General features: G+C 50.3%; 1 protein-coding gene across 1 annotated transcript; it reads right to left on the bottom strand.

Moving 5' to 3' along the window:
* Positions 1-164: 164 nt before the first annotated feature.
* Positions 165-21388, bottom strand: ERBB3 (erb-b2 receptor tyrosine kinase 3). The gene is made up of 28 exons (XM_005903421.3): positions 20920-21388; positions 17350-17501; positions 16645-16831; positions 15817-15942; positions 15141-15206; positions 14856-14974; positions 14606-14747; positions 12555-12668; positions 12342-12462; positions 10100-10173; positions 9834-9924; positions 9195-9400; positions 8737-8866; positions 8440-8530; positions 8062-8216; positions 7610-7663; positions 7127-7268; positions 6311-6430; positions 5145-5243; positions 4766-4951; positions 4444-4599; positions 4119-4194; positions 3801-3947; positions 3380-3477; positions 3101-3289; positions 2875-2946; positions 2157-2451; positions 165-1971 (listed from the first exon to the last, which is right to left on the bottom strand). The coding sequence occupies exons 1-28, from the start codon at positions 20999-21001 to the stop codon at positions 1451-1453; spliced, it is 4011 nt and encodes a 1336-aa protein (XP_005903483.2). The 5' UTR covers positions 21002-21388; the 3' UTR covers positions 165-1450.
* Between the last annotated feature and the right edge of the window lie 770 nt (positions 21389-22158).

Raw genomic sequence — 22158 nt, 5'->3', positions numbered from 1 at the left:
GACTGTGCTCTATGCTCGTCTTAAGGGAATAAGGAAAAGTAGGGATGGAGAAAGTGACATGGGATTGTCAAGAGACAGAAAGAAGCATCCACGGCTGAGGGACAGGGAAAAAGAGTGTTCTATCTCATACACTTTGACAGGTTTTCATTTGACAGACAGAAAGCTGCAAAACTTTGGCATTTTTATTCAGACGTATAAAAACAAAATATTTGAGGGATAAAAACATACCCCAGTTTCCCATCCAAAGGGACAGAGGTCTGAAGCTGGGTCCTCTTTCTATCCCTACTGGAAGCTTCCCACAAGTAGATGAGAATAGCTCCTGAAAGTGGCTCTTGGGACCCCTGTGAATCTGTCCCTTGGGTGGAGCTCATATACAGCACATGTAGGCTACGGTTTACACAGAGATGTCCAGTTATTTTTCCTTCTGACCACCCCCTTCCACTTCTAGGATAAGAGGTCAGGGTGAAGGAGGAGGCTACAGTAGTTGTTGGAGTTAGACTTGATTCAGTGCAAAAACAAGAAGACAATGCCCCTTATCAGGGCTCTGGCTTACATCAGTTTTCCTTGATACCTTACAGTAAGAGCACATGCATTGGAAGATTTTGAATCATGGACCTGCTACTTGATTTACTTAATCTCTTTAAGGCTCCTCTATCCATGGGATTCTCCAGGCAAGAATACTGGAGTGGGTTGCCATTCCCTCCTCCAGGGGATCTACCCGACCCAGGGTTCGAACCCGTGTCTCCTGTGTCTCCGGAATTGCAGGCGGATTCTTAACCCACTGAGCCATCAGAGAAGTCCCTCTTTAAGGCTCAGTTTCCTTATTTGTAAAATAGGATAATACCTAGGTCACAGAGTTGGTGTAAATGATGAAATGAGATAAATATAGGTAAAGTTTAGCAGGATGCTTGGCACATAGTAAATGCTCAATTAATAGTAATCATTAATATCTACTCCCAACCTCTTTCTTCACAAGATTTCACTTCTCATTATTTCTGCGGGATTAAGGATCGTAAGCCAAAATTTTCCTTTCCCCTGCCGGGTTCCCCCCTTTCCTCTTCCTTTAAAGTCTAAAGGGAAATAAAGGCATACTTTAAAGCCTAGTGTCAACAAGTCAGAGTCTAAGAAAAAGGGACAAGAGTAATCCTTCATATCTCCAGGGAGTTCCCCTGAGGAAGCTGAGGAATGGGATTGGGAAAGCACACAAAATAGGGAAAACCTATTTTAAAATCTCCTTTCCTGGGATCAGGAAAGAGAAAAAGTGCACAGCTGGCTACATAACCACAAGAAATTTGTGTCTAAGTGTTTAAGGCCTCCAAAGTTTGAATGGAATTGTCTAGGACTAGGAAATGGGGCTGAGACCTGTGAGGGAGAGAGACCAAGAAGAGAGTTACTCTCCAGAGGCACTAGCTGCCATCAAATGCTCCCTGAGCACCTCAGTGAGCAGGGGTTATATTCTCTGGGCATTAGCTTTGGGGAAAAGCCTGCTATGCCAGTAATCAGGGTTATCAAAGGCAGAGTCAGTGGCTTCTAAACTACGTAAAGTTTTGAGGCGGGCATAGTGGACCTGGGGACCATGGAGTACAGGCCCCTGGAAAGCTCTCATTTCTTCATACCCTTGCTCAGAGGCTGGGCATGCATCCATGGCTGCATAGTCCCCCCCAGGACCTCCTCCACCACGTCGCCGATTCATATATTCATAGTCCTCATCTGGAGTTGTGCTGGCATTGGGCATGTTGGGCACAGGGTTGAGCGGGCAACTCTGTGTGCTGCCCAGGGAGGCACTGAGGTCTGATCCCACATCCATGTACTCATAACCCAGCTCCTCGAGGGAACTTGGCCTAGGAGGACGAGATGGACTGCACCTTCTCCTCCGGTTCATGTATTCATATTCCTCATCATCGTCGTCTTCTGTACCCAGAACAGAACTGAGACCCACTGAAGAAAGGGTGCCTTCCCGGGAGGAGGTACCTAGGGGTAGAGAAGAAAGGCTAGGTATGTGGTATTACTTCATGGTAATAGGCAGTGGGGAGTAGAAGGGTGTTAGGAAAAAATGAATAGGGAAGGATATGCTCAGAGAAGACCAAAGGATTAAGAGGAGCCTGCAAAAGGAGGATTAGAGAAAGATTTGAGGAAAGCACTGCAGAATCAGGCACCTTTGATGTGTGTATCTGGCATGACATAACCATTGACATCCTCTTCCTCTAACCCTGGTGGGGACTGTGGGGTGACAGGAGTAAGCAGGCTGTGGCGCTGGGAATGGTAGGCACTGTCTCCTCTTGGCCGCGGGCTCCGGCTCTGGCTTCTACACATAGACACCTTCTCCTGGAGCTCGGCCTCGGAGCCTGTCACATGGCCCTCCGATGATTCTGATGCCAGGCGTCCCCGTGGCATTGGGTGCAGAGAGGCTGGACGGGGGTACCGTTCATTGCCTCCAAAAACTGCAGACTCCTAAGGAGGAGAATAATACATGGTGAATTACACAGAAACGAGGGAAGAAGAGAAATTTGTCTAGAAAGAGATTGGGCTGTTCAGCGCCTTCTATTTTGTAGAACCCTGATCAAACCGGAGATTTCCAAAGTCTCCCCTGCTACTCCCTACCAATCCTAAGGCACTGCCACCCAACCTCTTGGTATCCTCTTTTTAATTTTTTTAAAAAATGTTTTATTTTATATTGGAGCCTAGTTGATTAACAATGTTAGGTTAGTTTCAGGTGTACAACAAAGTTATATGTTCATCTATTCTTTTTCAAATTCTTTTCCCAACTAGGTTGTTACAGAATCTTGAAGCAGAGTTCTCTGCCCTATACAGTAGGTACTTGTTGGTTATCCATTTTAAATATAGCATCTTGGCCTCCTCCTAAACAGACCTTACCTGGCCAACCTCCCCAAGATTTCCCTGGTTCATAGGCATATATCCAGATGATGGACTTACAAGGCTCTGGCTCTAGGATGAAAAAAGTGAGGAAAAGGTTTAGATTAAGAAAGAAATCTGCTCACTACAGAGGCCTTTGAGTAATTAATATGGACATTGTGGGGTTCATGAGGGTGCAGGTGTGCAGATGGCTTATAAAGTCTTAGGAAACTGGAAAGTGTCTTACCCCACGTGGTCTATTAAGTGTTCCAATTGGCAGGCTAAGGGCAGAGCCTAGTGTGGTTGCCAGATTCTCCTCCTCTGCCTCCAACTCCAGGTCCAGGTCTAGTTCTGGCTCCAGCTCTACTTCCTCCAGTTCCTTGTTTGTCAGAGGTGGGGGCTCTGCCCCAGGGGTAATTCCAGGCCCACTCTCTCTCTATGAGACCAGGTGATTGTTAAGATAGATCCTGGCTCCAGCCAAGTTCCCCCTTCTAGATCTCTTTGGCACCTCCAGGTCCCTACTCACCTTTATGACCAGATATCGTGGTGGGTCTCGGGCCATCCTGGTGAACTCATTGGCTAGTTCTTTAAAGGTCGGGCGAATGTTCTCATCAATCATCCAACCTGGGGATAAGATGTAGGAAGCAGAGCCATAAGAGGAGAGTGGAGTAGGGAGTAGGGAGGGAAGTCACTTAGAAAATAGCCAATGCTTTGTTCCCTTGTCTTTGTGTGGAGAGCCTGACATCCAACAGCATCACAATAATGTAGAAAGTGCTTAATGTTTATTGGGCAGAGACCATCTGGGGCATGCACTGCTGTTCTGGGTGTTCACTTTTCATCACTGAGCATTGTTTATCTGTGCCCTTATTTTTCTTTTTTCTTCAGTTCAATGAAGCAATAATGAAGTTTTAAAAAAAAAAAAAAGCTGAGATCAGCAGGTAACTCACACTTGACCATGACCATGTAGACATCAATGGTACAGATCTGGGGCTGTGCCAACCGCTCCCCCTTCTCCAGCAGGTCTGGTATTTCAGCCAGTCGCAGCCCTGCATAGGGCTCTGCCCCAAAGGTCATCAGCTCCCAAACTGTCACTCCTGGTATAGGAAGACATGACTAGTTGATGGCAAAATAGTAGACATGGGCATGCAGATTAAGGGAAATCTGACCCAGGATCTGAAGGGCTTAGAGACTCTAAGAAAGGGTCTCAAAAGGCAACTTTGGAATTTGGGCTATTAATCTTATGGTGGGCATCCAGATGGACTGACCATAGCTCCAGACGTCACTCTGGTGTGTGTATTTCCCAAAATGGATACTCTCCAGGGCCATCCATTTAATTGGAGTCTGAGGGTTCAAAGACAAAAGCATTACCAGCTGATTTCTACACACTGTGTTAGCATTTCTAAACCGAGGTTCTCCATTGTTCTTTCCTTTTTTGTTCTCTAAACTTTTATTTCTGGCATCTCCAGGTTCCTCTCCTTGAACTGCCCCTGCAGCATCTGATGGCCTCTGAAGGACACCACAGAGCACTCGCTCCCTATTCCCATGCTTCAGTCCACGCCCACTCCTTACCCAGCCTTCCCATCACCTTACCTTGGCTTCATTGTACAGTAGCTGCTTATCATCAGGGGGCAGCAAGTCAGCAACCCCAAAATCTGCCACCTGAACCTGGCTGGGTGATTTTAGTAGCACATTTCGGGCAGCCAGGTTCCTGTGCACCATGCCATGTTCCTCAAGGTAGTACATTCCCTGTAGGGAAGGAAGTTTTCTCAAGGTGGAGAAATTGGTTCTCAATTGAGCCCCAGAATCACCTCAAACCCTTAGGTACCTCTCAACACTTCCAACCCCCTGGGCCCCTCCCTGCAGGCCCATAGGCAGTTCCATCTTAAAACTCCTCCAGGCTCCTCGCACTCACTTTGGCAATTTGTACTCCCCAGTTGAGCAGCAGCTGCGGCCCCAGCGCCCCACGGTGTTGTCTCACGTGATCCAGCAGGGAGCCCAGAGGCAAATACTGAGTGACAAGCTGCAGAGATGACCCTGGACACAGTCCCAGCAGCCGTACAATGTGGGCATGGTCAAGGCTGCCAATGGCCAGCATGTGCTGAAAGACACAACAAGAAAGGTCATCCTGGGAACAGACAGGTTCACATAAAACCAGACCAGGGCTCCCCCAACATTCAGGGACATCTCTGTGGCTAATATAGTACCTGCTAACACAAGACCGTGTTTCTACATAATTGTATCTAACAGCTATCCTCTCTTAGTGGCACACCGAACACCCTGCCTTCACTTACGTCTGTCACAGCTTGAAAACTTTGCCGTCCGCTCTTGTCCTCAATGACTTTAATGCAGACTGGAATCTTGATTGATTCACCCTCAGGAATCCACACGCCCTGGGAAGTTTTGGGCAGGAGTCAGCCTAAGGTCATTCTCCCCAGGCTACTCCTTTCCCTTGACCTTTTTTTTCTTTTTCCAGTTTTATTGAGGTATAATTGACATATACCACTGTATATGTTTAAGATGTACAGCATAATGACTTGACTTACATGTATCATGAAAAGATTACCACAATAAGTTTAGTGAATATCCATCATCTGAGAGAGAAACAAAATTAAAGAAATAGAAGTTTTTTTCTTATGATGGGAAATCTTAACTTTTAAGAGGATTTACTTTCTTAACTACTTTCATATATAGCATACAGCAGTGTTAATTACATTTATCACATTTTACATCACTTTGTGGGCTTCACTGGTGGCTCAGCGGTAAACAATTCGCCTGTAATATAGGAGCTGCAGGATATGCACTTTCAGTCCCTGGGTCTGGAAGATCCCCTGGAGACGGGCATGGCAACCCGCTCCAGTATTCTTGCCTGGAAAATGCCATGGACAGCGGAGCCTGGCAGGCTACAGTCCACAGGGTCGCAAAGAGTCGGACACAACTGAAGCAACTTAGCATGCACACACATCACTTAGTACATATTTATCTTATAACTAAGTTTATACATTTTGACTGCCTTCATCCAGTTCCTCCTCCTCCTACCCCAGTGGAGAACCTGGGCTTCCCTGGTAGCCCAGAGGTTAAGGCATCTGCCTGTAATGCAGAAGAGCTGGGTTCGATCCCTGGGTTGGGAAGATCCCCTGGATGAAGGAAATGGCAACTCCAGTATTCTTGCCTGGAAAATCCCATGGACAGAGGAGCCTGGTGGGCTATATACTCCATGGGGTAGCAAAGAGTCGGACACGACTGAGCGACTTCACTTTCTTTCTTTTCTACCCCACCTCTACTTCTGGTAACCTCCAATCTCTCCAATCTGATCTCTTTTTTTCTGAGTTTGCTAGTTTTTGAAGTTGGACCTAGAACACTATTAAGAGGTATGGAATGAAATGATCTTTCCCCAATCTCTCTCCTCTTTGCCCTAGATCCTTTCCCCACCTCCCCAAACTTCCTGTGGGCCACTCACTTTGTGTACAGTTCCAAAGATGCCGGAGCCCAGCACTTTAAGCTTCCTCAGCTCTGTTTCTTTGAAGACTCGGGCCAAGACTTTGTTAGCCTTCTCACTGGGATCCAGAGGCTCTACGCTCTGCAGAACAGATGGGAAGGAGGTACTCAGGAAAGCCCACTCCCATATCCATCTCCAACCCCCTCGCCCCAGGTGCCTGCCAAGAGCAGCGAAGCCTGAAGGGGTGGGAACAGGAGGAGAAATGTCTCTAGTCTTAGAAAACATTTCAGGCCTATTGGGGAATAACAGACCTTGAGGACTGAGGAAGTTGTGTTCATGAGATCAGGAATCAAGAGGGTTGGATTTTCACTTTGATAGGGGGGTAGGGGAGAGGGTTGGTAATACTATCACGTTGATTAATTTTTCAAACTTTGAATTTTTTATTTTATATTGGAGTATAGTCAATCAACAATGTTGTGATAGTTTCATGTGAACAGAGAAAGAACTCAGCCATGCCTTGAGTACTTTTACACATTTTCTGATTTTCAAAGCATTTTCACATATATCATCCCCTTTTACCCTTACAGCCATCTTGTAAGAATGAGTGTTATTGTTTCCTCTGTATATGTGCATAAACAGGCAGAGAAGGAAGGTAACTTCTTCAAAGTCACATGGCAAATTAGTGGCAAAATTGGGAGTCTCCCATTTCTCTGGGCAGAGTCCTTTCCGGTGGACCATACTACCTCCTTGAAGAAAGGGATCAAGGCTCTGGGGAAGGAAGAGGCTCTCCAAGGGTGATGGTATCGGGCACGTTTCCAGGGTAAGATAGACACTCACCTCCCCCCGTTCCAGGTAGCGCCTCATAGCCCTCTTATTCTGAATCTTGCGTCCACGCCAGTAGAGAAAAGTGCTGCCCAGGATCAGGAAAGTCACTGCCAACCCGACTACCACTGTTAAGGCCATTGCCAGGTGGGTTTTGCTGTAGGACAGAGAAGTCCAGAATTATCCTTGGTCTACGCTTCCTGTACAAATGTCATTTATACCTGTACTAAATGTATAAAATAGATCTTGGGCAAGAAGTTAACATGCACATTTGCATATATCCTTGAGCAATGAAGGGGCTAACCTCAATCTCCACCCCAAGACTACTGCAAGTTAATTTTAGGAAGGGAAGGCCAGAAACCTGTATTCTTGTGTCCCTGAGTCCCATGATAGTAGCCTATATATAGAAGGCCAGAATGAATAGACTCAACTCTTTGCAGGAAGTAACTGCCCTTCCCCAAATATCCCCAGCTCCCTATACCTCTAAGCCCACCATACCTGATTAGTGGCAGCAGTTGGCCTAAACAGTCTTGTAGCTCTGGTCCCTTACACCTGGAGAAGAAAATCAGCTCCTTAAATGGGAGCTTGGGAGACTCCCACTGGAGGCTCAATTCCAACAGCCTCAACATATAACATTGTTTCAGACCCTTTCATGGCATCCAGTCCCGGAGCCCAAAGCATATCCCAAGACATGGCCCCCATCTCTGGCTCAGCAACCCTCCCTGAGTCCCTCTCTTGCATGAAACTCCCCTGAGTTGAGGCTATTCCAGGTCTCAAATTGTGGTGTCATTTTGAGCAGCTACTGAGTTTCCCTTTCTCTAGTCCTTCACTACACAGCTGGGAGTGGTTCTTACATCATAGTTCCTTTCTGGTCTCCTCAGGCTCTACTTTCCCCCTAGTTCTGTGCTCCTACCCCTCCTCCAGTATCCTTTTATCATCCCATCACTGACCCCTGGGTGCAGTTCTCATGACAGGGCCGACATTCATTCTGAGCATCTGGGTACTTGTAGATGGGGCCCTTGGCACCGAGGACTCCAAAGGGGCAGCTGCTCACACAGTGGGGCCCATCTCGAAAATGGGCACACTGGGCACAAGCATCAGAGCCCTGAGTGGAAGAGAGATGGTCAGAAAGTATGGGATCCCAAGATCAACTCTATACTCCCAATAAGAACTCACCCAGTCATTCGGTTTCCTCCGGCCTCAGGCCCTAGCATCATCTGGCCTCCCTGTGCCTCTCTAAGGCCTTGAATTTTGGCCACAGCATTCCCTAGACCCTCCAGGGCAGCCCTGCCCTCTCTCCCATAGAGATCCTGGTGCTACTACTGTACCGAGCCATTGCACGTGACAGTGCCCTCCATGGGTTGGCATTCCTGGTGGCAGGAGAAACACTCAGCTTCATGGGCAAACTCACGAGGCTCCCTGGGGTGGGGTGGGGCAGGAGGTAAAGAGAGGGGAGTCACTTCCAAGGCCTGACCTGCCCTGATCCCCCAACCACAGGGCCTCCTACCTAATTCCCACCAAGGCACATGCAGAAAGTTATCTAAAGGCTTTCAGGTGCCACCTGAACATCTTCCTCCCAGGGCCCAATCCCCCTACCCCTTCTTGACTCTCTCCCCTCACCGTACCCGTTCAAGAAGTTGCAGTGGGTGACACAGACACCTCCTCGGCTGTAGTTCCGGCAAGATAGGCACTGGCCAGGGCCTGGGCCCCAGCATCCTCCAGAGCACAGTGGATCACACACTTTGCCCTCTGCCACTGGAAAGGAAGGGCTGAGTTAGGAGGAGCCTGAGGTCTCCTAACAAGCCTTTTCCTTACTCTTGCTCATTACTGCTGCTGCTGCTAAGTCGTTTCAGTCATGTCCAACTCTGTGCAACCCCATAGACAGTAACCCCATAGACCAGGCTCCCCTGTCCCTGGGATTCTCCAGGCAAGAACACTTTTGTTCATTACTGTTTCCAGCCTAATGTCCCCCCTTTCCTTGGCTCCATCCTTCATTTGTTCTCCCACTTGAAGGGCAGAGCAGTCCTTACACCCCCCTCGCACCTGACTCCCCCACCCATCTGTCCTGGGCCCTTTCTCTCACCGCAGTCTCTGCGGGGCCGATTATGCTTGATGTCCAGCCTCTCTTCTGAAGGCCCCCGAAGCAGCCTGGTCCAGTTCAGGGAATGGTGGTAGCAGAGCTGCCTGTTGGCACTGATGTAGATACGCCCAGCACTAATTTCTTTCAGGGATCGGAAGCCCAGAGATGTTACATTCAAGTTCTTCATGATCAACAGTGAGAAGCCCCGGCTGAGAGCAAGGAGACCAGATGAGAGGGGAGACCACAGAGGAAAAACTGACCATGCTTTGGATTCATTTTCCTTCAACAAATTTGCTCTGAACTAGTCACTGAGAGGGACTTCCCCTCCTGTAGTCTTTGCCCCCATCAAACTCCCACTGTATAAGTCGCTCAGTCATGTCCGACTCTTTGTGACCCCATGGACTATACAGCCCACCAGGCTCCTCTGTCCATGGGATTCTCCAGGCAAGAAAGCTGGAGTGGTTTGCCATGCCCTCCCAGGGGATCTTCCCAACCCAGGGATCAAACCCACATGACATCTCTGTCTCCTGCAGGCAAGTTCTTTACCACTAGCGCCACCTGGGAAGCAGGTGTGAGACCAGGCCTTATATTTCACTCAAGATGCCTAAGAAACAATTCTTTGCCTCCACACCTCATACTCACTTGTAGAGGCTTCGGCCCCCAATGGTCGTCAGGTTGGAAAAGACACTGAAGTTGTGCATGTGAGGAGGCCAGGATTGGATGTTCAGGTAACCTGAGGGGACAGAGAAGGGTGTATGAGTGGGGAGTCTCTCCCCTTCCCTTCTCAGCTTCAGCTGGTCCTTCCCCTGCTGCTTGGGACACGATTTTCTCAAGTGGTTACACTGCAGTTTGTACCAGTGGTTCATCTAGCCCTCTTAGAAAGGGTAGCCTCTTCCCCTTCCACTCACCTGTGATCTCCCGCACTGTCCGAAAGACATTGAGCTTCTCAGGGTCCAGAGCAGGGATCTTGTGCCAGGGGTCCCTGGGGAGAACAGTGAAAACCAGTCAACAAAGTAGAAGCATAACCTAGTAGCAGTAAGCATGCCTAGTTTCCAAATACCATTCTTCACCAGAGCCAGCTTGAGCGAATCAGGAATAACTGAACTGGTTAACTGGAATAATGATTGTAAGAGACTATGAAACATTGACTAAAACAAGTATCCACACAGATTAAACACACCAACACATACATAAATAGGAAGGAAAGGCTCTGCCTAATACCAGAATGCCAACAAATTGGCATTTATTTGTGAGGGACAGGAAGGCCTGGTGTGCTGCCGTCCATGGGGTCACAGAGAGTTGGACACAACTTAGCAAGTGATCAACACAACAACAATGGAGTTAGAAAATCATCATTTGGCAATTCTCATAAAAACTGGTTCGGGGGACTTCCCTAGTGGTCCACTGGCTAAGACTCCACACTTTCAATGCAGGGGGCCTGGGTTTGATCCCTGATCAGGGAACTAGATTCCACATGCCACAGCTAAGACTTGGCATAGCCCAATAAATATTTAAAACACAAAAAACTGCTTCAAGCAAGTATCTCCCCAAAAGATATTTAATTGAAAAGGGAAAATAACTTTACTGTAGAAAAGCTGGCAGACACCACCTTAACCAAATGACCAGAGGCATCATCACCAGTAATGGGACAGATCAATATCATGTGCCTTCTTGATATGATGCATGGAGAATACGTCTGTAGTATTATCAAAAATGCCTAACTTGAGTGGGAGAGGACATAGGTAAACCTGTGGCTAATTCATGCTAATGTTTGGTAGAAACCAACATAATACTATAAAGCAATTATCCTTCACGTAAAAACAAATTTTAAAAAGAGGTACAGATTTACAATTACAAAATAAGTCACAGGGAGGTAATATACAGCATAAGGAATATGGTTAATAATAATGTAATGATTTTGTATGGGGACAGGTGGTTACTAGACTTGTGGTGACATTATAGTGCATTTAAATGTCAAATCACTAGGCTGTACATCTGAAATTAATGTAATATTGCATATCATCTATATTTCAATAAAAAAGAATTATGTAAAAAAAAAAAATGCCTAACTTGAATCTAAGTGTGAGGAAAACATTAGACAAACCCAAACTGAAGAACATTCTACCAATCACCTGACCTGTACTCATCAACAATGTCAAGGGCATGAACTGTTACAGATTAAAGGAGACTGAAGAGACAATGGATGTACACGTATGATCTGGGACTTTAGTAAGACAATTAAGAGAAATCTGATTGACATCTGTAGATTAGATAACATTTTGTATCAGTGCTAGTTTCTTGATTTAAACAAACGTACTGTGGTTAAGTTAGACAATGTTCTTGTTTTCAAGGAATACACCCTTAAATGTCACTGGGGTGAGAGGACACCATGTCTGGAAATTTACCTTCAAGTGGTTCAGAAAAACAAGAGCATATATAATGAGTGTGTGTGTGTGCGCATGTGATGTGTAGAGAGAGAAATGATAAAGCATATGGTACACTGTTTAGAGAAGGAAATGGCACCCCATTCCAGTACCCTTGCCTGGAAAATGCCATGGGCAGAGAAGCCTGGTATGCTACAAGTCCATGGGGTCGCAAAGAGTCGGACATGACTAAGTGACTTCACTTTCCTTTCCTTTTTTTATGGTACACTATTAACACTTGAGGGATCTGAATAAAGAGCATATGGAAAATCTTTATACCATTTTTGCAACTTTAGATATAATATTGTCCAAAGACAGGTGGTCTAATGTTTCTCTCTCTCTCTCACACACACACTCACTGTAAACGCTGTCCTATGGACTGGAATGTCCCTTGCTCTTTGTGGCTCCATACCAAGGAGCAGAACTAGATGAAACAGCTGGAAGTCATGGGGAGACAGATTTTTATCCAATTTAAGAATATTTAGAAGCCTTTAAGAAGGAGGACACTCTGTCCCTGTCCCTTGCCATGCAGGTGGCTGGGTTGCTCCGGGGTGTCTGAGGGGATTCAAGCCCTGGGGGATTAAGCACTGCCAGGTCCTTTGTGACCTCTAAGATTTTCTAATCTAACCTCCTGATCAGCTCCCCGTATGAAGGCTTGAACTAGTGCAATGAACTGTGAGGGGGCTGCTGGGGTGGGGGATCAGAGGATGAAAACAGGATCTCTAACCCATTGAGGCCAGTGATAAGAAAGTCCAGGTTGCCCAGGATCTTGGTGCAGTTCACGAATCCATCAATGTTGCTCGAGTCCACAGTCTGGAAGCGGCTCCCGGAGCCTGTCCCCTCACAGGCTGCAAACAGAAGAGGCTCAGTGTGGGGATGAGGGGTCGGGGCTGAGTCAGAGGAAAGGGTCTCTCGTCATCAACTCCTTTCTTTTACTCACCTTTCGGGCACAGACCCCCACAAGGTTCACATATCTTGAGTCCATTTTTATCTACTTCCATCTTGTCAGGAGGACAGGCCCTGACACAAGACGTCTGATCCACCACAAAGTTATCTAGGAAAGAGGAAAGAGATGAGAGAGGAACACTGCCAACTACCAGCTGAACCGCCTCCCTCCTCATCTGCATGGATTTGCTCCAGTTGACCACCGGAGGTTCCTCAAGTGCCAGATTCTAAGCATGGATTAGAAAGGCCCTTTGCTCTTTGGATCCAAAAAGCAGAACTAGGAGCAATTGGCGGAAGTCATGGGGAAATAGATGGGGGGAACAGGACATAGGGGCCATTTGTTAAGGGTGATGATGATCACAACCCATTGCCCTTTACACTCTCAATTAACCTCCCAACTTGATCCATTTCACCTCCTAAAATTGCATCTAGGGAATTTCCTGGCAGTACAGTGATTAGGACTCGGTGCTTTCACTGCTGAAGGCTCGAGTTCGATCCCTAGTCAGGGACATGGCCAAAAAAAAAAGAAAAAATTTCATCTAAAACCCTGGTTCATATTGTGGGAAGAAGCACACCTTAAGGGGTAGGATGTGCTTACCCCTGGGGTAAGATGTATAGCAGGAACCAGCCTGGCAACATGGCCAGGACTGCCACTCAAAATAATCACCATTGATTTAACGTTTTATTTAGCCTTCATTTATACCCTTGAAGTCGATAAAGTCTTGCCACATTTTATTAGTGAAGTTGGAAGATGTATCATTTGTTTGTTGTTCTGTCCCCTCCCCCAATATTAAACTGTGAAATTTGATTTGTTTAAACTCTGGATGAATCATAGCTTAGTTTGCATGTCCAGCTAATTTGTTTCTATACATTTTCTTTGATTCTCTTTCTCCTTCTCTCAGGGTTTTTACCCAATATATATATATGTGTGTGTATATATGTATAAATACATAGATAGATAGATCTTCCTAAAAGTTTCTTGAGGTGCAAGTTTCTCTGTTTTGTTTTTCTCTGTGATTTATGGACATGATGCTGAGATTCAGTCACTACATAAAACACCCGGCCGTGAAAACAAAACAAAAAACCCAAAGGACTGTTTTTTCCACCAGCTCCGGGGAAGCTACGTGTCAGTTGGAGGCTGGTTTCAGAAAGATTCACTGTTCCTTCCATTCTCTGTTCCTCTGTTTCCTCTAGAAAGAAGTTGATCCTAGTGATTTCAGCCCATGAATTAAACAGGACAAAATAACAAATGTGTGGAATTCATATTTTTCTAAAGGAAACTTAAAAACTGCTGCTACATGTTAAATATGAAATTGGTTTATACCACATGAACACAGAATCCCAAGTTCAGTTTTGGTACTTCCTCTTTGTTTTCAGTCACATAGTACTTCCAAAGTCAAAATGAGAAGAAAAGCTCTTCTGTATCAAACCATCTATGCAATAAATGTTATATTTTAAAAACAGCAGGTTGCTGGTCACACACACACACAAATAAAATAAGATAAAATAAATAAAATCCTGTCAGGGACTTCCTTTGTGGTCCAATGGTTAAGACTCCATGCTTCCAGTGTAAGGGGCATGGGTTCAATCGCTGTTTGGGGAATTAAGATCCCACATGCTGTGCAGTGCGGCAAAAACAATATTAAAAAAATAAAATGGATAGGAGTTCCCTTGTGGCACAGTGGAAGGGAACCTGCCTGCCAATCCAGGAGACACAGGTTCAATCCCTAGGAAGATCCCACATGCAGTGAAGCAACTAAGTCTATGTGCCACAACTACTGAGCCTGAGCTCTAGAGCCCACAAGCCGCAGCTACTGAAGCCTATATGCCTAGAGCCCGTGCTTCTCAACAAGAGAAGTCACCACTATGAGAAGCCCACACACTGAAACTAAGAGAAGCCCCCGGTTCACTGCAAATAGAGAAAGCCCACGCAAAGCAATGAAGATCCAGCGCTACCATTCATAAATAAATAAATTTTTGTAAAAAATGGCTAAAAGACTAAAATCCTGGTTCTACTACCATTGTTCCTTCCCTTCAGACACTTACGGGGACAGCTGGCTACACACACTCCTCCATACTGATACTTGGTATGGGGATTGGGTTCCAACTGGAAGGTTAGCTTGTTGTAGACTAGAGGCTGTGGACACTGGCGTACACAGGCCCCACTGTCATTGAAGAGTCGGCAGGCCTAGGAACACAGAAGGCTTATAAGACTCATGTTACATATGTACCCTAACTTCCTCCCCAAAGCCCACATCCCATTTCAGAACAGTCAGGTGGTGGCAACAGTACGTACAAAGCAGTCTGTGTTCTGAGGGCCTGAGCAGCCCCCTGCACACTCGTCATGGCAGCACTGGTTGGGGTTGGGCCCAAAGCAGTGACCATTACACTGTGGGGCACAGATAGTCTTGGTTACTGTAGAAGGAGAGAAAGCACAGCTGTCAGGGTTTCTGGGACTGTGTTCTGAGGCTCTCCCTCACCCTCTTGCCCTCTAGGCTCATCCCCACCCCCCGACACAGTTGGGGTGGAAAAGGATAAGAAAGTGTACATGGAGTAGATGAAGTAAATGAAGTAGACCCACATGTCTGACAGTCTTCCGGTCCAGGACCCCAGCATCGCCCCTTGCAGGCCTCATGACAGGGGGGACCTGTTTGGGAGAGAAAAAGGCCGTCAAAAAGGCTTGCTCAAATCAACAGGGTATGATGTCAGCACACAGGCACCCAGTCCCGGGAAGTGAGGAGCCAGGGCGGTGTCCCTCCTTGCCCTCGCAGAGCAGGGCTGGGCTCAAGTGAACCTGTCAGCAAGGGGTGGAGCCGCGCCTCCACACCACCCACAGGGCGGCCAAGGGGAGGGCCTGGGGCACATGCCCGGCTCAGCCCAGTCTCAAGCCAGGAATTTGGTTCTTCTTGGCAAACTGAACTCAGTAGGAATATGTGCAAGTGAGTGGACAGGGAGTGGCAGCCTGCAGTTGCGGGTAGGTGGGCTCCAAGAAGGGAGGATGCTGGAGTGGAAAGAGAAATGGATCTGGAGTCGAGACCTGGCTTCTCACTCAGCACAGAGCTCTTCTGCCCCTTTCCCTGGCACCCTGCGTCTGCAGTTCCGGTTCTAGGCGACCGACCTGCTTCCACCTGGCAAGCTCCTTGGGTTAGAGCCTGAGGTTTGTTCAAGGGAGACTGGGTTCAGATTAGGGACATACTGAGGAACAGAAGGGAGTCACTCTGGTTGGGTGAGAGGCAGTCTTGATCATAGCCACTCACAGGTCTTGCCATTGTTCTTCACTACTATCTCAGCATCTCGGTCCCGCACGATGTCCCTCCAGTCGATTGTGTCCATGTGACAAAGTTTCTCGTTCTTCTCAATGTAAACACCCCCTGACAGAATCTCTGAGGTAGGGAAGACCAGTAGGAGGGTCAGGAGCTAGTCAGGGGAGTCCCCCCTCTTCCCTCCCTCCCCACCAGTCTGAGAGGCCACCCCAGTCAGAAGCAGGAGATATGGGGCAGACAGGTACATCCAATTAAGTCCAAACTGCAGATGCCTTACAAGAGGAGGAGCCAGGCTGAAAGAAAGTCCTGCCTCCTCAGACACCTGTCCAGATCCGGTTGAGCCAGTGGGGGAGGGGAAGGGAAAGAAGGAGAGAAGATCCCTGACTCAAGCCCACACCCACACCCCCGCGTGCCCTACCTGCCTGTTTTTCAGCTGACTGGGACAGGGAGAATTTTAGTACCCAGCCTGTAGCCCTCTGGCTTGGGGGGCTGGCCCTTGGGGGTGGGGGAGGGATTCCCATTCCCAGAGAAGAAGGGACATTAAGGTACACTGTACTGAAGTTAGAGGAACGGGTAATAGCCCTGGCTCCACCTTCAGCCTCACCAAGACATGAGGGCCCTCCCCCGGAGCAAGATGCCCCAGCTCCCTGTTAGGGCTGTCTCTCTATTGTTCAAGGAGGAGTGGACCTTTACATCTTAGTGGTCAAGCTGGTGGGTGCCGTGAACGGGCCCTTAGAGGGAGCAGTCTGGGGCCTTGGTCAAGGAGGCACCTGTCAGCGGGTGGGCTGAGGGCAGGCCTGGAAGGAATCACCAGGAACTGACCAGTGAGCTGAGTAAGGCGGAGCTGGCGCAGAGCGTGGCTAGAGTTGGTGTTGTAGTTCAACATGACAAAGATGGCAAACTTCCCATCGTAGACCTGGGTCCCCCGCACCACTCGGAGGTTGGGCAGTGGCAGTGTAGAGAACTCGTTCATGGCCACAAGGACATAGCCGGTCACTTCTCGGATCCACTGTGACGGAGCAGATTGCGTTGGTGAGAGGGACAAGAAATGGGGCAAGAAGTCTCAGTCCCCTTTCCCTCCCTAACTCCTCTAATTCTTTCCAAGTCCTGTTTTGGAGTAAGGAATAGCAGGTGCCACATGACTTCTACAAGTGAAGGTGGGCTGTGGAAATGGCTGAGAAATTCTAGGCTCCAAGCCTTTCCTTCCAAGGGCTCCTCATGCCAGGACAGTCTTTGCTTATCCCTGCCTGACCTCCCCAGGTGCCCCTCAGTCCCTGGTGTAGAATCTACCCCACCCCTGTCCCTTCTCGTGGCCAGCCCTTGTGTATCCCCAGCTACAGCCACCAGTCCACAGGCCCTAGATTCCAATCACTGCCCCATAAACACACAGGCTTGGATCTTAGAAACCACTGAGTTTTAGGAATGCTAAACTCCAGCTCCAGCACAGGGTAGCCCGGAGGACAGGAAACAGGCTTCAATAAGGAGGACAAGGGGAAAGAAGTTGAGGGAGAAGGTCAGAGCTCTAACCTGCAGAAAGGAGAGGTCAGCGTTGTGTCCTGTGAGCACAATCTCCAGGTTCCCCATCACCACCTCACACTTCTCATAGAGCTTGTGCAGTGTCTGGTATTGGTTCTCAGCATCGCCAGTCACACTCAGCCCATTCAGAGTCCCAGGGCACACTGTTCCAAGTGGAGGGGAGAGTGGCAGGGGGCTGGACATAAGTTTTCAGCCCCGTCCCCCCAAGACCACCCCCTTGGTCGCCCTCCTCTAGTAACACTCAACATGACCAGAAGGCAGCTGCCCCCAACGCTCAACCCTAGAGGCAGATACCAAGGCTGGACTGAGAGCTTTAACTTCCTCTTTTCCCAAAATCCCTTCACTATCCCCCTGAATAGGAAGGTGAAAAGATTTCCTTCTCCCACCTGGGCCTCCTCTGGGCCTCTTTTGGGTACTACTTTGGGTGCTAAGGAGTTAATCAAGGAGGATGTGGGGTTGTTTTCCTCTCCCTAAGAAGAAGTTAGAAATGGACCACAACTTGGTTACCCTCCTCTTCCCCGCCCCCACTCCAACTGGGCACTTCTCTACCCCCATCCTGCCTCTCTAGGTCCTGGAATAAATATCTCTTTGGGGCAGCACACAGCCCCTATTGTGTCTAGGGAGGGTGGGATGGGGGCAGAGGGTGGGGCAGTGCCTGGGGCCACAGTCCGGCCCACAATGAGGCAATTCTATCTTGGAGGAGGGGGCTGCTCCACCCTGTCCCCAGACACCCTGTCCTCAGCAGCAACCCCCTTCCACCCTCAAGCCTTGGGTTCAGACCAGTGACCTCACTAGCGGGGGGCCTCTGGCGGTGGTGGTGATGGTGGTAGTGGGGGGTCAATGTAAGCTTTGTCTTTCAAGCTGGAAGACAGGGAGCTGGTTGCCTACCCCGCACCCCCTCCCTAAACTCTGGCTTCCCTCTCACTCCTTTCCTCATCCCCACACATGCCAGCTCTCTCCACATCACACTTTCCAGCCCTAGAGTATTTTTCAGCAAATACAGAGAAGTTGGATGGAAACAGCAATCGACTGCCCCTAGTCTCAGCCTTCTACCCAATTTCATTGTCAGACGAGATCCATTAAGAAGTCTTCCAACATCGCTCACTCACTCAATCCTCACTCGCTGTCAGTCTTGGAGGTGCGCTTTACTTTGTAAGTGCGGAGGAGGACATGGGGGCTTATGGGCAATCTTGGACCCTGAAGCCCTACCCTGTCTCTCCTCTGGCTCGGTGAAAGGCTGCGGGGGAACGGGTAGATACCACCTGTTCCAGCCACCCTTCCCTGAGGCGGTGGCAGCTAGTGGGAGGCAGGAGTGGGAATGGAGGAAGGGAGATGGTGAGGCCCCAACCTCTCCTAGATGCACCCCTAGTCTGACCACTCGACCTTTGAGGGGCTCCCATTCCCTATCATTCCCCACGAAGGGAAAAGGGTGAGCTAGACCCAGCAGAGAAGTAAACAGACACGAGCTCCCAGAGGTGCCTGGGAACCCTAGGGTCCTTGGGTTGAAAAGAAAACCACTAGAAAGCTGGTCGTTTCTGCAACAGCCCCACCCCAACTCCCTTCTTGGCAGGACACCCCCTCTTCCAAGTCAAGGCGCCAACCTTTCTCCCCAGATAAAGGAGGAGCCAAGATTTCTGCACAGGGAAGCGGGGTGTGTGTGTGTACACACTCACACGCAGACAAACACGTACACAGCTCCCCTACTGGCCCAGAAGTCTCCACAGGTTCCGTCCTCGGGTTTCCTTGTTAGGAAGTATTGCAGGTGGCCCCATCCTTCCCACCTGCCCGCATGTGTTTGTGCAGACTTTGTGTCGAGCTGGGGAGACTACAGTGTTAGAGGTCCCAGTTCCCTGCCACCATGAGGGTAAAGTCCATATTACACAAACAAGAGCAAAGGGCTGGGCGGGAAACTATGAACAACACCTCTGAGGAACCAGGCATCTAGGGGAGGAGGGGAGGGGGAGGGGAATTCAAAAGTCCCTGCTATAACCAGCGACCAGGGGCACCGGGAGGGCCAGTGTCACAGGCTCCTCTTTGGTAGAGAGCACTGGGGTGGGTCGCAACAAGAATCTTCAGCCCCTCCTCAACTAGAGGCCTTCTCCCCCAAGTCCCCCGCCCCCATCACCACCAGGACAAAGGGGCTATAGAAGGACTGAGACGGGGCCGGATGCCCAGAGGCTGCAGGAGCCAGATAAAGGGTAAAGAGACCCAACCATGCCTGCCTCCTGTCTCCCTCAGGGAAGGCGGCCAGGATCCGGGACTCCTGGGTTCCCGGCTGAAGATTCCAGGGGTCTGAGCGGAACAGTGAGACAGTCACTTTACTCCATCTCTCCCACTCCAATCCCCAGACCCCCGCCCTCTACCAGCTGGGAGTGTTCACATCCCAAGATCCCAGGGTCTAAATTTAGGCCCAGCAACTGTGAGGGAAGCACAGGTGTTTCTCCCACTCCCACCCTGGGGAAGGGGCCCTGACAGTGCCAAACCTCAAGCTGAGATCTGGGGGGGAGGGGAGGAAATCAACAGAACTCCTCCAGTGCCAGCATCCCCAGCACCCCTCAGGTGTCCACCGCCCCGGAGACACCCCAAAGAGGGGGGCTTAGCTGGCATGGGAGTGGGAGAAGGAACAGGGGGGTGATCTGACTCTTGTCTAGAGGACCGGAGACAGCCAGACAATAAACAGAATGGGAGTGGGGGTGAAGCTGGGTCTGAGAAGGACCCTCCCCAGGATAGGGGGCTCAGAAGACAGGACAGGTGCCCTGTCAGCCCTCAAGTTGGGGAGAGAAAAGGCAGAAATATAGCGGCTGGAAATTCTTCACCCTATAGCTCGTGGTCCAGTGCTCTGTACATAGTAGATGCTCAGTAAATATTGGTTAAATGATCTGGGGCTTAACAAAAAAAGTTTGGTCAAGTTGGGGACCAGCCAACTTTATTATTTTGAGAGAACGAGGGCAGTCAGCCTCTGCGTGGCCTCTCCCCCTGCTGTCGCCTGGACTTAGCCCCCAGGTTATTCTCCACTCTCCCCAGGGCAGGCCCACTCACGGAAGAGGAGGTGCCACTCTTGTTTTCCAACACTAGAGAACAACAACCTCCCCCCCTTCCACAGCTCCGCCCTGTCGGCAAAACAACGAAACTGGAGCGCGCTGAGCCCCAGGGGCCAAGGACGTCTAGAGCAAACCGAGACCCTCACCTCCGTGTCCCTCTTCCTCCAAGATCTCCACCTCCAATCACCCCCTCACGTTTACAGAATGGAGGTCCTAGTTCCCATCCCTGCAGGGTCCCTCAGAAGTGTGAATGGTTTCAGCATCCGCCGGAGAGACAAATCTGAGGGTCTGCGATGCGCCCAGGAGGCGGTGGCCGGGGGGCAGGTCCCAGAATCGCGTCCCCGCCCGGACCACGCCGAGAACCCCATCCTGACGGTCCCGAGCCCAGGGGGTCCCAGCCGGCGGGGGCTTCGCACCCCAGCTTCGCGCAGCCCAAGCTCCTGCCACTGGCCTCCGGCACCCCACGAATCCGGCTCGGAATCCCGGGTTCGGAGCCCGCCAGTGCTCCCGCGCCGCTTACCTGCCTGCGAGTTGCCCACCTCGGAGCCCCGGGCCAGGCTGAGGAGGAAACCCAGCACCTGCAGAGCCCGGTTCACCCTCATGACTCCAGCGTAGGGTGAGGGGAGCCCAGCCCAAGCCGGCCGGGAAGGGCCCTGGACTAGGACATCGAAGCGAAGCCACCTGAGCCGCCAGCGACCCGGTAGCGGCGGCAGAGGAGGCTGCGAAGTGCAACCGGAGCCGGAGTCCGGGGCGGGATGGCAGGGGAGGAGTGGAGTCTGCGAGGGAGCGCAGGACGGAGCGCAGGGGGAGGGGGTGAGTCTCGGCCGCGCCCCCTCGGGCGCGAGGCTGGAGTAGAGATTGCCGGAGCTTCGGCGGCCCGCCCCGAGCTAGCGCGCCCCACGCCCAGTGCCCGGCAGTTTGGCCGCGCAGATCCTAAACTGCTCTCGCCCTAATTATTCTCCCGGAGTCCAAGAGTCCGAACGCCCCCAAATACTTCCAGAGGAGAAAGGTAATGGGGGTGGGGAGCGAACGCTCCAAAGCCCGACCCCCTGCGAGTTGGCCTCGCCCACTAACCAAATCACTCAACTCCCCTAGCCGGTTGGGTCACTTGGGGGAGTTTCTGTCTCAATGTGTTTGCCTGTGTGTGTGTGTGTTTTTGAGGGGGAGGGTGTTTTTGTCGCCCGCTCAGGCCACCTCAGTTTCCCCGGAAACCCCCTCCAAACCCCATAACTCATCCGCCCTGCCGAGGAACCCGAGCTCCAGAGGCCGCGTGAAATTGCACTGTCTCCGGCCGCTTCCTCCTCCAGACCCGGCGCCGGCCCGGCCTCTCCCGGGGATTTGGTAGGGGGGCGGGGGTGGCTTCCAGCCTGGGAACAGACCCCGAAGCCCGCCTTTTCACTTCCACCCCGGGAGGGGCTCCCGCACCTGTCGCCGTCCCCTCTGCTGCCCCCCACGGCCGCCTGGGAGAACAGCTGCCTCCCCTTGCACACTGGAGTTGGACCGCGCCGTCGGGGCGGCCGCCGTTCCCACCACAGGCGTTCACTTTCCCAGGCCTTCGGGGCCTGGGGTCTTCCTGGAAAGGAGGAGGAGGGGGACGCGGAGAGGGCCCTAGAGACTGCGTCCCCGAAAGGCATGAACCCAGGGCACCAGCTCCCGGATCCTAGCCAGAGGCGCTACTGACCACCACGAGGGGATGCCCCAAACCCAGGCCTACACCAAATGGATCGGATGGGCACTTCCTGGTGCCCAGCCGGCGGCA

Source organism: Bos mutus, chromosome 5 (genome assembly GCF_027580195.1).
Source record: "Bos mutus isolate GX-2022 chromosome 5, NWIPB_WYAK_1.1, whole genome shotgun sequence".
In the NCBI taxonomy this organism is placed as follows: Eukaryota; Metazoa; Chordata; class Mammalia; order Artiodactyla; family Bovidae; genus Bos; species Bos mutus.
This window is presented reverse-complemented; position numbering and strand designations above follow the sequence as displayed.